Raw genomic sequence first — 16,478 nt, forward strand, 5'->3', positions numbered from 1 at the left:
GAACTTTCAAGTCTGAAAGGACAATTAGACAGGAAGAACACTAAAATGTTATGTGAAACTTTGTTTTGGGAAAGCAGGGATATAGAAAATATCTATATTTTCTGTAAATAAGAAAAAAAACTGTAATTAAATTGAGGATGTGCAACTTTGTTTTGGGAAAGCGGGTATATAAAAATATCTATATTTTCTGTAAATAAGAAAAAAAACTGTAATTAAATTGAGTTAAAGTCATGTTAACTCTTCAACCCAGGAATAACTCGGATAATAAATTATTTTAATTTCTCCCTATTTGAAAAACATTTGTGTTGGGGTCCCTGCTGTCCTGACACCTTGGGAAGATTCTTGGGAATTTTTTGAGAATATTCTTGGAAGTAATATTGGTAAATATTGATGTAACGGAACATTGGAAATATTCTTGGAAAAAATATCATGGGAATCGTTTTCTTTAATTTGTGTTTTAACAGTTCCAGACTTGTACAAACTTCCAACAGTTTTAATGGAGCCTTCAATTTTTTAAGTACTCAAGAACCCAGCAATTGCTTTCATTTTTAGGTATTTTTCTTTCATATCTTTCCTAATGCAAATTTCTTCAGGTTTGTTTAGGGTTAGTAATAACCTTAATGATAGAAAAAGTTTGCCTCTGAGACTCCAAGCCCTACATATGTGTGTTTTTAGATCTCCCATCTCTCCCCATTTGCAAGGAATGTCGCTAAAACATGCTGATGCTCTGATTCTGGACAATGGATAAATTCTATGGAATGTTTTTTCCATCCCCTCACATCTTCTTAGCTCTACTTTCTACCCTTCCTGACTGACACTGTCTTTCATACCCTTTTTCTAAACATTTTGCACTGAATTCCTCCAAGATATTCCTCACACTTGTTATGTGTCATTTGCCTTAACTGCAGTTGCCCCTGTAGTTATTGCACATCTGCTCATCTGTCCTTTGACTCCCTTGGTCTTCTACACTGACCAGAGTACTAAGTACTTTCTTTTAGTTCTCATTTTGCTCCTATGGAGTGGACAAATAACTCATACATTTTTCATTCTTCTGTCGGGGTCACTGACCAGATGCGCACTGATCAGAGTACTAAGTACTTTCTATTTCTTTTAGTTCTCATTTTGTTCTTATGGAGTGGACAAATAACTCATACATTTTTCATTCTTCTGTCGGGGTCACTGACCAGATGCAGACAATCAACTTGTTCAGTGGCACCCACAGCATGAATATCTAAAGCAACAGACTGTGGTGCTCTGCAGCAGTGAGGACACATATTCTCTGTATTTCTTAAAATCTGATGATGGTGAGTTTCTCAGCAAACCGAAGTTTAATACTGATTTCTTTTTCTAAAGGTACCTTGGTAATGCAATGATCATTCTGAGTCACTAGTGTATCAGGGCATGTTTGAGAAGTGTCCTGTAAAGAAATCTTCTGCCATAATTATTTTAGCTGCCCATACTGGGGGTAGGCTCAAATAAAAGAATATATAGCATTACTTCCTCTTACAAACTGCCAGCAGATAGTCTGGCAGATCTCGTCCTACCTGCTTATTACATTACTTTTTACATCTGTGTGACGACATGTAGAAGTCTAGAGACCTGAAGCATTACATTTGCTTAAGCACAGAAGTCAAATCATAAAAGAGCCACTGCTTGCACTATAACAATGTAGACATATCAATACTGCTCCTGACTATCAAAGTTGGTGGTATTATCATAATTATCTGTGTTCTGAGCATAATTTGGGAATCTATTCAATTATACAGTGTACCATCTTACCTAAAGTAAACCAATGTTTTATTAAACTAACTGGAATTGAATTGCTCCATTTAAAATGTTTCTAATTTAAAAGGTTCATTTTGGAAAGGCTGTTCAAAATGGAGCTAATTAGCTGGGATTGCCTATTTGAATACTGTATAAAATACATGAAATTTTTCCAAAATATGTTAAAAATAATTGAACCAGCTGTGGAAAATAAAAAAAAGGGTTTTGCTATGATTGCCATGCAGGATACTTTTTTTTGTAAAATTATTTTATAAATTATTTTAATCTATCAGTCTTTCATATACTTACAATTATATGCTCATCTAATTCTAAAACCAAAAGTTGATATTTGTTACTGAACTGTGATTCTTACTCAAAAAACCCCAAACCAAACAAACACAAAAAAATTAAAACCAAATCTTTTTTTCCTCAATTTTTTCCTTGTATTTATAACAGGATTAAAATTTCAGAAAGCTTTCTGAAAATATCCCCTAAATTAATTAGTTTCCTTTTACTTTTATGGATTCTAGCTGTAAACCTGTTTCATATAAATAACTATTCTAACATTTTAGTCTGATTTACTATTAATCTTGAAGTTGTAATGCTTTGGGGCTTATAGAGGGGAGACAAGTAGCACGGACAAACCAGAAGGGGTTCAGGTGGGGCTGGACTGAAATGGGTCCCCCCAGGGACGTTTGGTAGTGTCAATGAAGACTGGTAGAGCCCTCATGGCCCTGACAGTATCCTTCTGTAATATTTTAGTTATTAGCATATTGACATTATTAAAGCTCTATGTAACTGTAAGAACATTCTTATATTGTTGGGTTTTGTTATCTACAGTGTAATTTTTGAAATGGCATCACAAATCATTGTAAACTGAAGTTTACATCAAGAGAGAAACGGGTCTGGTAATGGAGAGAGAAAATGATCCAGTGTTTTTATGCTTTAGATATGTTTGTATTCCTATGAGTGATATTCATTGCACTTTATATTCATCTTGCAGATCAATATTTCCACTTATTTCAGCTAAGTCTTCTCTGAATGTCTAGCTCCTCTGAGCAGACTATTTTTGAATTCCTTGAACTCTAGGCACTTCCTGCATAAAATAAAGTGCAGGTAAACAATGTGGATGAAATGCTGGACTTGTTAAACTGATAGGAGTTTTGCCACTGCATTTTCTCTTGTCAAGTATTTAAGACTGCTGCTCTATATTTGTCATCAAAAAATGAGGAATATAGATTTAAATTCTTAACCTCTTCAGCCCTCTTTTTATTTTTTATATAATACAAATTTTTCACCTAATTTTTCATTATCCTGTATTTCATAATTTAATATCCAAGGTTCTTTTTTTAAAAACTAGAACATGGGAAGCAGATTTTAGCCTGAGGTTTGTTTTAAGTATTTTTCTGTGGTGAGAGGAAAGAAACCTTCAGATCAGACTGTGATCAGTCTTTGTGAGTGGAAGTTTCCAAACCTTTGCTGAACTGGCAAAAATAGGCATGGCTGTATCCTCCCTTGCTAAGGATAAGATTATTCTAACCGAGAAGACTTTTAACCAAAAAGTTACTAAACAAAAGTGAAAAGGGCTCCTAAAGGCTTTTGGCCTTGCAGATGCCTATTAGGACAACAGTTTTTCCCAGAGCAGCAGTTGCCTGGACTAATGATTTTCAAAAGACCATAAGGAAAGTGGAAATCAAGTGGTGAGAAAAAGGTCCTTAACAGCTGCTTTTGTTGCTAGTAGCTCCCTTGATTGCATCACATGTTCATCTCAAACTAGTAAAATTGACACAATGTCTCACTGATAATTATATCTTTTTATCTGGAAAAATGGACAAGCCAAACAGTCTGTTTCATCTGCCAGAATCTGTGAAGCAGAGGTAATTGGCAGGATGTTAGAGAGGTCATAGCACAGTCCAGTGAGAGATTAAATACACCTGAACTCCTTGAAATTATCTCAGAATCATTTCAGGCTTCCCAGGGAACCAATTATCATTTAAAGTTAATAATCATAGTGAAAACAACTGGGAAGAATGTTTCCTGTACAGGAAAACTCTGGATAAAAAGGAAAGGACTGTAAAGTATAGAAAATTTTAGAGAAATTATGCATCACTCAGGTAAAAATAAATATTTATCCATGTCTCTCTATTTAATTTCCTTCTTATCTAAAAAACTTTCAAGAACAGCAAGAACCAATATATTAAGAGACACACATACGAGGTCTCTTTAACCTTACATACTTAATCCAGGGATGACCAATAATGGATGCCCAGGGAAGAATCTAAGAATATAACAAGTATATAATAAATTTTCCAAATATCTTCCTAGCCTTTAGTCATTCCTACCTAAGGCACTCCCCAGCTGTTTCTGTCAGATGTCTTCATGCTGTTGGATAAACATACGTAAGCATACTGACTGCTAGCAATCTGCCAGAGGCTTTACAGTGCCCATGGCCTCTCTGCAAGCTTCAGGAAAAGAGCTGTATGGTATCAGGTGATTTCAGGGAGAAAAGTGCCTCTCTGCAGCAGCAGAGACAATCCTACTTTTTCCTTTCTCTCATGCACTCACCCCACTCCAGTGAGAGCATGATTGGTGAGCTTGCACTTTTTTTTAGGCTGTTTCTCTTGGCTCTCTTTTGCAGCTCTTCTCCTTTCCTGCACATCTGCGCTTCCCCTAAAGGAGTGCATATGGCTCGTCATTCTTCAAGAAGCAAAATTCCATTCTTTTTGGGATTGTTTATGCTGGTTTTGAACACAGGATAAGCTTACACCTATATATGCATTTTTCAAAAGCTCAAACCTAGTTGGATGCTGAAAGCCAGGTAGTCATCCTGCCAACTGACGCCAAAATTGTTAAGACTGTGTTTAAGACAAAGTGTTTGTCTCCTTGCTGTATCAGTTTGATCCCTAATAGTAAATCCCTGCAAAGTACTAATGGCAGTGGATCAGAGCTCTCTGTTACAAGATCTCGCCTTCCAGTGCTCTCATTGTTTTCTTTGAGAGTAACAATTCTCTTTATCTTCAAAGAAATGCATGTCTGTGTTTGTAAGGTTTTAGTAAGAGCAATGCAAATTTTAAAGCATGCGCAGATTAATGGAATAATACAATATAGAGTTGGTTAGGTAGTTAAAAATGTGCAGGTTAACAATATATGGGAAAGGCTAGTGGAACAGGTTTGCATTAATGTTTTTTGAGTTTGGAACTTTGTAATATTAAAGGAAATTAAAACAAAGAAATCAAGTTCAAATCTGATTTCTGGAGCAGGGGTTGTATGCACAAAGATTTCAAGCTTAAAATAGTATTCTTGGAATTCTTTAATATAAAAATTTGACTTATAAAATATTTAATGAAATTGTTAAAAAGGGCTGTTGTACTTGACACAACTTCCCTCTCAGCATGCATGTTAATACTAAGTTCTAACGTAATTTTACCTCAATTTTTTGTTCTCTCCTTTATTGTCTCATACATGTTTCCCAGGATAGCCCACTGGTCTTACAGTCTGACAGAAATGTAACAGTGAATGCAAGAAATCACATGGGACAGTTAACTGGACAACTGACAGTAGGTGAGTGTTCTTTATTGACTGTTATGTTTATCAATTTAGCTTTATTAATATAAAATATTACTGAAAAGTCAGGAAAAAGAATCTCATCACCATGCTCAAAAACCATTGCGTACAATGAATCATAAGAGCATGATTCAGCATTAGCTCAAGGAAGAAAAACTAGAAATGCCTCAAAAATAGCTAAATGAAAACAGCTTAATGAAAAATTATTATTTTTGAGACCATTGTAACAAAACAAACTGAAAAAGCCTCAGCAAAATATGTTTCAACAACATTTCCAGTGGGACAATAACCATCATTTTCTTACACTTTCTGTCAGTCTTCCATTACTTCAGTGGCAATTGCTTTGGCCCTGTCACTTGTGTAGGGCATTTGTACCAGCACATATTCAAAGTGGTTGGAGTAACATAATGTTAAAAATCAGAAAAAATCAGAAAAAAAGACCCATATTTCAAAGTGCTTTCCTAGTCACTACAAAAATTAAATGAAAAGCTAACATATTTCTAGTCATTCATTAAAACTGATAGTTTACAAAGTATGAAATATAGCAGTTCCAAATGAAATGGATATAAAAGAATCCTCTACTTAACTGTTTCACCTACCATGTATTTCCCCCGTTTTATGAAATTTATTGTGTTATACTTTGTTTTTAGTATGAATCATACTTCTTGTGTTAATAAATATGAAGTAATATTTTTTATATTTTCTGAACTAGAAGAATACTGATATTAATTTAGTTTTAAGAATCTTTGCCAAAAAAAAATTATTTGAAAATTGATTTACTAGTTCTGGTACAAAACAATATATTTTGACTAGTAATGGGATAAAAAATATAACAACATACGTTCATAAGACCTTAGTATATAGAATTCAAGGAGACACCCCTTAGACTTTATTTGTTTTATTTTTTTTCATTTTACTTCTGGATTAAGATGTGTTCTATTCATTGTTTTTTCCTCATGTGCTGAGGTTATGCCCACAAATAATTTTTAGTTAAACCCTAGTTGTAATCTATACTAACTTTTCATACTGACAGGAGACAGTGGCTTCTTGTTGTAAAAATCTTTTCCAAGTGCACTCAGTGACACACCATCTGCACTGATTTCCCTGAACAACCACATCGAATGAGTGTGCAAAGGTAACCAGACTTGCTAGCAGGTACAGATGAGCAAAATTAAGCTAACACCTGTTCTGACCATATTGTACTTGCCCAGTGCAATTATAAAACGCAGTCCTCTATCATCTGGTAACACTACTGTTAAAACCTCTACTTCAGCTGGTAATTGCAAAAAGGTGAGTTGTCCATGGCAGACATTCACATTGACTGAAATAGATATAATATTTTTATCACTGACACTATTCTGGCTGAGTGAATCCAGCACTGAAAATGTGTGTGTGTATTGAGGCTGACCTACTTAAAGGCATCACACTAGAAGTTAATACTGTAAAAACATGAAGGCCCGAAAAAACCATGGTTTTATGTTACTGTCATTAAGGTGAACACCTTAAGCTTCTTGGTGTGCAGCTGGTGCTGTCTCTGGAGACTAAAAGCTTGTTAAATTGCAATATTGTATTTACATTATTTCTTAATCTATCTTCCTCTTTCTTTCCTATATGGCCATTGTTATTTCTTATGTTGGTATAAAAACTTTTTTTTTTGGTGAATCCCCTGTACAATATTGGATGCATGTTAAAATACTCCTTATCTCTTATTAAATACTTCTTACTTAATAAAGATAGTCACAACTGCCATTAGAACCAGTAATACCTAGATGTTCTACTTTTAAGAAATCAAAGAAATTAACAGGAACCTTAAAGTAAAAATATATTATTAAGGCACTCTTCTCAATTTTTTGTTGTGAAAGACAGAATATAGACAAGTTTTTACTTTTGCCTAGGTAAAAGCATGGCCACATCGGCTGAAAGAATAGGAGGGGACTTTTCTATACAGAGTTTGCTGATGGAAGAAAACATTTTTTTCTCGTAGTTGTAAGTGTGCCTCAGAAAGTCCCTGTCTTTAAAAATGCTCTCTGTCCATTCCCTAGTGATGTGTGCTGAAGCAGCTGTTTATGTGACTGCCCAATGAAAGGAATGAAAATAAACAGTGAAGAAAAATGTTTTAAACAACAAAAAAAGCAAATTATCATGTCTTGGGGAAAAACTTTTCTTGTTAAAACTCTGAAATGTTGTTATCTGTTCATTCTTTAAAGAGTTGAATAATAATCATTAAAAAAATAGACTACAAATTAATATGCATGGCAAGAGCATTTTACAAAGAAAGAAGAATGCCAGTGCATTCAAAAGGATGATAATGCACTTTTTATACATGTGATATCATTGGCATTTTATCCACATTTCACAGGACTGAAGTCCAGTGAAATGTGGATACAAACCAGCAAATAGGCTGGTCTCATCCTGTGCTTGGCAACCAAATTGCCGCTCATGCCAGATTCTAGGACAACTAAAAATTATTTCTGTGGTGTTTGAAACCATGCCATGTAAGACTAAGACAGCCTTAAGAGCATATAATTAGGGAAGATGGATTAATGTAAAAAAGTGTTACTGTTATTGGGCTGGGAGGAAGATGGCTATATGTTCACTCAGGGAGATGGAAAAAAATCCAGTGAAACTCTTAACAGGTATTCAGTTCTGTAAGTGACAAAATATGTCATTAAAGTCATCATTAAGACATCTTGGGATAGATCCTAACCTAGGAGGAGTGAAGAAAAGGTATATGAAATATTTTTTTTTTAAAGTAACTAAGTGTATTGGATGATGGAGTGGTTGCATGTTTAAATGTTATAAATTCAAGTTATGCATCAGGTCATACAAGACCAAGGGTACACCCATTAGTGCAGTACAGTATTTTTTATACTGGCACCAAAGTCTGTACAGAGAGAAAGTCACAGCTGTAGCAATGCTCTCTGTTGGGAACTGTACCAACTGAGCAAGAGATGTTGGTTTGTACTCCAGTCTATTCATGACATATGGTCTGGAAACTGCCAAGTTTGTGTCTGGATCTCCAAGAGAACTCCACAGCCTTCAGTTTTCAGACATGCCATTTAAGACCAATGGAGCAGATGTAGCACAGACGTGAACTGTATGTACAAAATAAAGATGAAAAGGTGACAATCCATTGAATTTTCCTGGATAAGTTGTGAGATCTCTCCCCTAGCAACCCTTATTACTAATACTTCTGCATTGTACATTCTACAGAATTACCTTTACACAACCTTTTGTCTGTGTTTAATCAATGTTTGCACAGTTTATATGGAATTTTTTTTTTATACTGATCTTAGAAATGCACCTTAGTTGCTCACCTTGAGCCACAAGTCTTTTGTCTCCATGCTCTCTGCACATGTATTACGTACCTCTGCCTGCCTTTTAGTGGGGTACATTAGGCTCACAAGCACTAAAAAAGTGTAATAGGACATTTGAAACTGAAACACACATTTTTGGTGAGAAGTGCTTTTTTCCTTACTTTTTTCCTTACTGCAATAATTGTTTCTGACAGGTATTTCGTATACTGCTTGACCCTTTTCTATTCATAAAGAACTCTTTGAAATGTGCAAAAAGAAAGCATTTCATTTCTGCTAAGCTTAGAACCCTCAGACAGAATCATAACTCTCACAGCTGTACAAGTCACAGCTTTAGAGAGCTCCTGAACCTGTCTCTCTAGTCACTGAGATCTACAGAACCATGCAAATTCAGAAAAAATATTTGAATACCACAGTTATATCACATTCTTGCAGCTACTTTTTGAAAATAGCAGGCAGATGTATGATTTTCAATTACAACACTGCTAAAGACTGATAACACTGCTAAAAGATATACTCAAATAACTTGTCAAGCTTGGAGGTCCTTTCCATACATTTACCACAAAACTTATCTTGTGTATTCCGAGATCTTTTTCTTTAAAATGTGCTTTCTTACTTGCGCAGAAAGTGTTGGACATTAGAAGCTGCAGGTATGTAACTTTGTGGGAGTGGGAGTCTCCTTCATCATTCATACCTGTATCCTGTATGGCAGTTTCCTATGCTTATATCAAGTGATACCTTAACAGGTTGCAGAAAGTGTTGGACATTAGAAGCTGCACTTTGTGGGAGTGGGAGTCTCCTTCATCATTCATACCTGTATCCTGTATGACAGTTTCCTATGCTTATATCAAGTGATACCTTAACAGGTAACACATCCTACTACCCCTTTGCTTCTGAGATCCTCAAAATAACTCATCATCTAAAGGCCACTCCTGATGTTCCCTTTGCAACGTTTATATATCAATGAAGATCTGAAGCAGGATACAATATTTCAAGTATTCTTGCTTTTGGAATCATTTATAGGAGAAACAAGTTGTTGTAATGTATTCTTACACAATGGGGAACTAGCAATAATAATAAAGTGCATGTACAAATATGTGTATACGTGTTGCTCTAAATCTTTTGTATTATTGTCAAATATTTACTTAAGATTTTTATGAACTTGAACTAAGTATCCATTAATAACATACTTAATAAGACAAGAAATATTGCTGGCTTTGAATCTTGTTTGCAAACACTGTAGACTCAAATGGAAGGTCTTTTCTCCTAAGTATTGCAAGAAGAGGGTGGTTTTAGAATGATCATACACATACCCCCTTTCCTCAAAGTTGGAAAAGGGAGAAAATGGTCTCAGCTTTTCTCTTATCTGCATAATTGTTCTTGTATCTTCTGTAGTAGGGTGCTGGGAGGGAAGGGATGAGTTGGTTTACAATCTCTCATCAGTTTCTGCCCTTCAGCAGGGCAAACATGGGTTAGAACTTCTCAGGAATATGTGAAAGAAGGGTCTTCTCCTGCTTACAAAGAGGTTTGCCTACCTGTCATTCCAAACTACAGTGAGATTTCCAAAATCTGAAATACTTTAAACTTTCTGCTAGTCTAATTTCTATATTAAGGCAATTGCTCTTGTAATCACTGTGGTACAGTAGGATAATTGTTATGACTAAGAAGATATGGCAAAACAAATCCAGACAAATGAGTTATCCATTTCTCAGCATTCTCTCAATTTCTATTCCTTAACTGAAACACAATTTTTTGTCCCTAACACCACTTTAATGTATGCAAATAAGCAATGTAGACAATTCATTTTACCATACCTAGATGAATTATTAGTCCAGTTTTTGCAGTTATATACAAAGAGGAGAATTTCACATTGAAATTCAGACTGAATATGTAATAGCTTAAAATCTTCTTTTGGGACATGTTTTCATTTATCAAGTTATCGTAGTGAAGGTTTTCAACTTATAGTTACTTCACTTCCTCTTAATTTTATAATACAGAAATAAATGAACATGCAGTCCCTAATTTCTGGGCTAAATTACTTGCATTGCTCACATAATTTCAGATGTTTTGCACCTTAAATGGAATTTTCTGTTGACAATTATTGGTTGATATTTTCCCTGTTACCTTTAGATTAGGTAGTTGTAATTCAGAGAATATTTGGATGATTTACACAGCAAAATCTTATACATTCTGAGTGTACTAATTTTAAAGTATAATACTTTAACTTTTATAGCCAGTTAAGCACTCTTCCCAAATATAAGAATATAAACAGTCTGTCAGGAGATGAAAATACAACTTGTGTGCTATTTTGTGGTACAAATCCATTGTAAGATCTTTTAAATGGAGGTAAATGGTAGATAGCTTGCTCTTTTTTATACAGGTTAGTTTACCTTGTACTTAACTGCAGAGTTAAAGGATTTCTTTCATCTTCAGGAGTCAATGCAGAAGGAATGATGGAGCAGTGCCTGGAAGGCCATATGGCTTTCTGTCTCCTCCTGGCAAAGCATGTGAGATGAGCCAAGAGGCAGTCAGAAAGTGAGCCATGTTGCTCATAACAGTTGAAATGTCCAGCTGGAATCTGAGTCTCATCCCTCCTCATAATTTACAGTGCAGCATGATGTTGCCCCCATTTCTGTCTGTCTAGCCCATGGAAAAGTCTTTTTACAAACCATCTGTGCTCTAACAGGTTTTGTGATAGGAGTTCACCTAATATATACTCTTAATGACTTTGGCTAAACTATCATGATGATCCACTCCCATTAATTAATTATCCTCAAGTGTGATATTAGGAAAATGTGAAGGTCTCTGAAAAGTGGTCCAGACTTTGACCTATTTGCCAGCACTTTGATGGGTCTGCCAAACTAATCCTGAAAAAATTAACATCTTAATTTATTTGAAATTCTTCCATATTTCTCTTGTAATTCTCTGTTTAAGTAGTTTACAAATAATAGAAAGCATTGAGGTTTGTTTGTTTTGATTCAGCATCAAGAGGAGGACAACTCCTTTCTAATTTTTGTTCCTATTTTACTTGTAAATTAGTTGCATCATTTTCTGTGTTAATCTTCATATGTGCATTTGAAATTCAGCTATGGCAAATATGCCTTTGTGGCAAGCAATTGCATTAACTGGATTGAAAAATAATACTTTTTTACACATCCATTACCCAATTAACTCATAAAACTATTAAATATACTACATCAACCATTTTCTATCCAGTTTGTGCTTGTTTAACAAGATCTCTTTGAAAGAAAGAGATGCTTAACACAGTACTTCTGATTGCATTTGATAAATTAGGTATCTTTTCAGTTTTTAGCAAATCTTTCATATCATTATGATGATCTTATTGTATGTTATGTGCAGACATAACACTAAATTCCTGTTTAATATTTGAAATACTATATGGTGTAGAATATATCTTAAGTTTCCCTCATTGACACAATAATTGCTACATGAAAACTGTGCTGTAAAAAATAGATTAATAAGATATCTCTCTGTCAGTTATTAGGACCAAGTAGTAATTCTTTCTTGTAGGTATTGCCACTATTTAGCCCAATACCTCCTTCCTGAAATACAAAAGCATATCACATCAGTTGAGATGTCAAGAATTAAAAATTCTCTATGAATAAACACAACTGAAAACAGCAGTAGGACAGTAATTGAATTCTGTGCAATTTCAGCATGGTTATTTCAGGAGAGAGAGAGTGCTTATGCATTATTGATATTAAACAGCTTATCCAAAATGTCTGTGCAGTGGATATGATTCTTTGCCTTAAGTTTTATCATCCTCAGTAGTGTGTTATACAGAAATTTCTTTGAATCTTAAAATTAATAACTTCAGCACTTCCAGAGCTGAGGTCTTAAGACCTCTTCCTCATCCCCTTATTTCTGCATTCAATATATTTTCTTTCTTCTTTCTACCTTCTTCAGACTCTAAAAGTTTTTGTCATTTGAGTCTTGATCCAACTTTTCTTCTCTTTTTCTTTCCCTCAGTCTGAGCTCAGGAAGACTATTTCTACCTCGGATACAAGGTACAGCTCATGTTAGTTCATATCTGAAGTTGTATTGATCTAAAGTGGAAAGCATATTTTCTGTCTGTAACTGACAGACAAAAAGAAAAACATACTTTGCACTTTTATAAATAGTTTGATATTTTTCTTTTTGTACCATAGGCAAAATACATACAGGTTATTTTCTTTCCTTGTTTGTCCATGATCTAAATTTGGAGGGAATTTTAGGGTCCAGTACCTTATTTTTGATGTGGTGCTGGCAGGAGCACCTGGCATGCTAAAGACTGGTGAGGTGCTGGCTTCCTGCAGGGGAACCTTCAAAAAGAAGCCACCACAAGCCTCTTTTTCTCATGAAAGCACAATGGTCTATACCCACTGTCACTTTAGAGGTGATATGAAAATGATGAAAGGGAACACTAAATCAGTGTTTTCCAGGCAGGGATTATGGAGGGGAGCAGGAGTACAGAAATGACTGTGTGGAGAGAGAGAGGTGCCCAATCTGCTTGGTATGAGCCTCAGCTCACTGCCTTAGGGTTTCATCTCAGTGCTAACTTTGACCCCAGACATATACTGAAGTAGATTTTAATTATCAATAGCTATTTGGCAGTGGTACTGCGGTTCACTGCTTACTTTGGTGCTTTTTAGGCTTTTTATTTTACCTTACTGTATTTTAAATACAAGCCTGGACCTTTTCACTGTTTCTTGAAAATTGGCACTGAAAAACGGGAGAAAAAGGTACTCTGTTGTAATTCTCAAATATTTTATCCTCTTCTCATCCCACCCAACCCGACCCCATGACAAATCAGAGGACCTGGAACTATGAGCAGTTGATTGATTTAACTGTGGAAGTAGAGTCTGAGTGGGAAGAGGTAATTAGTGTTTTCATGGTGGTGCAGAAGTGTTAGTGTTTAAACATTAATCCATTGCCATCTGTCCTGCTGCTGTTACCCACATGCTGTTGGCCAGTACAGAGAGCATAACTGCTGCCCAAATGTTCAGAGCAGGGAAGGAGAAGTGGTTTCCTTTTGTACGAGAGACATCCCAAGAGTCAAAGAAATGGGTTTATTTAGAGGAAATAAGTAGGTTTTAGAGGTACAGGAATGGGTTTGAAGGATGCAGCATACATCTTCCAAGGATGGTTCTAATTCTTTGTCTTTAGCTTTATCTGAAGCTAATACTTCATTTAACTTCAAAAACAGCTGCTGTGCATGCCTTGTGACATTCACAAAGCTGCTGCTGGGTGCTAAGCATTATTAAATTACCTACAACATCTGGACCTTTAACAAGTCTCTGACAGGACATTAAGATTTTATTTTTACCCCTTTTTTCCCTGATGTCCAGACAGCTCACTAAAATTGTCAGGAATATATTAGTCTAAGGGGTGAAGGACGAAATAGGGGCAAAAATGAGAAGCCTATTTTAAATTAATTAAATACAAAGACGTAATTTAAAAGAAAGAGAAGAGCAGTGAGACCTTTCTGGTGTTCTTTATTTCAGATTTGCAGAGAACACTTGGAGGTAGAAATTCAACAGCCTGCTGATCTTGTTAAAGGTGTTGAAATAACAGCAAAGAGATTTTTCAAACATAGGGGTGAGAAGTAATTTAATTTTAGACTTAGATTCTTTCTTCAGCTAAGTCATCTTTAAAAAGTCTGAATTCTATCAGTTTTATTATTGAAGCATCTATAGGAAATTAGCCTGTTTCTGTTTGTGAAAGAGATCCTTGCAAGTGAACAGTTAGGCTTGGAAACATTTGTGTTTGCCCTTGAAAATTATTTGTCCATCTGAGACTGTGAACCTCTTAGATAGCAAGTTCTGGTTCATATAAATTAGATGACTAATATTAAAAAAAATAATAAAAATATTTCCGTTTTATGGAATTTCCCCTCACATATCTTTAGACTATTCAAAGTTTCATCTCAGTGTTATGTTGAAATTAGTATTGTTTTCTAAAAACATCAATATTGAATTTTAATTTCTATTCATTGCACTGCTCCAAGTCCCATAAAACATATAGTTCCAAAATGAACTTCAATGTAACACTGAAACTTTAAAATACATTGGAAAATAGCAATTAATAAACACAGCTAGAACACTGCTGCTTTTTTGTGCTTATTTACAAATGAAAATGTTTATTTCCCTTTTTTTTTACATCCCTTTAGTACAGGATTAAGTTTCAAGTTCCATATTATGCCAGTACTAGACATGTTTAATTGTGCCATTTGTATATGGGCAGAACAATCTTGATGTTATTTGTCTCAAGCATGTACAGCATTATTAAAGATATATTTATTATAGATTTTAAAAAATTCTTTAATACATAAATATATATCTCTGAAAATAACTTCTTTTTCCTTAGGCTATTCTTAGAGTGATAAATATTGTAGTTGTAACTGAATTATGAACAGATGGCATTGAATTAATGATTAGCTGAATATTTTTAAATATGACTAGATTTCTTCCTGTGAATAAAAGCATTCCATAAATCTGAAATTAATTAGTCACTGGGAATAGTTATCATTCACTGAATCGCTAACATGTGTTAGAGATCAAAATAATACAGAGTGAGCATTTTTTTCCAAATCAAAATTAAGGGCTATCTTGCTTTTAAAATAAGTTATTACAACATTAGTGTTCCAAAACTTTATGATTTTGCTTGTGTGTTATTTTGCACAGATATTTTGGTTGCAGAAATTGTTTTGCTACTCTTTTATCATACATATTACCCAAGGCATCTGGATGCGTTATGAACTCAAAGTTTTCAGACACTTAAAGATTTTTACCCATTTGTTTTCTGATGCAGAAAAAGTCAGATGCTTATTTAGCACATTTATTTTTGTCTCATTCAGTGATTCTGGTTGGTTTGCCGTACTTCTGATGCAAAAGCTTTCAGCTAGTCCTAACAAAAACTCCACCTATGCTGCAGGTCTTGTCTCTGAATTTGCACTTCCATCTGCATTTAGGTTATATTTCTTTCCAGATACAGGATTGTACACTCTTTTAAGGACACTTCAGATTTCCCAAGGGTATCAGTGTAGCCTCCATAAGTGGGGTATTTCAAAGGTAGACAATCTGGCAGTGGTTCACATCACAAAGATGCAGAATTTCAGTGTCAGCAGGGTAACTGGCTGAGGTAGATGTCTTCATTGGTGAATTGAATTGCATCTTATGTGTTACAAGTCAACAATGAACTCCACTGAGAACATTAATCAAAAGAGACACTTCCAGAAGCTAAGAGACCAAATATGCTTTTATCCTGCTTCTACAGCTTTCTGGCTCTTGTCCCACTGTCAAGGGCAAGGAGACAAGTAATTTTCTAAATGGGTAATGCAGAAATCCTGAGAGCTGGGTTAAGCCCTCATCGTCTTGTGCCTTCATCACAGCAGATCTGAGTTGCTCAGAAATCTGCAAATGCATTTCACTGATCTGCAAAGTAGCAGAAGGGTTTAAAATTATAATTTTCTGGTAATCAGGCTTTATTTTTTTTTTCTTGTTTTACTACCCAATAGTACCCAGTGGTAGCGTTTTTGTGGATGAGTCATGTGTATCTTTTAGTATTTTGTACATTCTTTCCTTAAATCTTTCTCAGATAAAGTGTGATTATATGAAATGCTAAGACCTTTTTCATAGATAGTTTCAGCATGTTTGAACTCCCTAGCTAAAGCAGATAATTGGAGAAATAGTCAGTTTGTAAAAGTTAGACTTTTATAGTTTTTCTTACATAGTAACTATCAGTATTGAATTAATATTATAAAAATGTGAAATAGGGGGGTTTTGGCATTTATTTTTCAGGAAAGTTTCTGAGTACTCTGGTAGCTTGTGTCCTTTA

At 34.9% G+C, this 16,478-nt stretch overlaps 1 protein-coding gene across 1 annotated transcript in view; it reads left to right on the forward strand.

Moving 5' to 3' along the window:
* The window catches only part of SGCZ (sarcoglycan zeta), a 358,683-nt gene that overhangs the window by 287,972 nt on the left and 54,233 nt on the right, over positions 1-16,478 (forward strand). Inside the window, exon 5 of the mRNA XM_039698932.1 lies at positions 5,238-5,325. Coding sequence (XP_039554866.1) covers positions 5,238-5,325 — 88 coding nt within the window. The remainder of the gene's footprint in view (positions 1-5,237; positions 5,326-16,478) is intronic.

Source organism: Passer montanus, unplaced genomic scaffold, assembly GCF_014805655.1.
Source record: "Passer montanus isolate IOZ18808 unplaced genomic scaffold, ASM1480565v1 scaffold13, whole genome shotgun sequence".
Taxonomy (NCBI): Eukaryota; Metazoa; Chordata; class Aves; order Passeriformes; family Passeridae; genus Passer; species Passer montanus.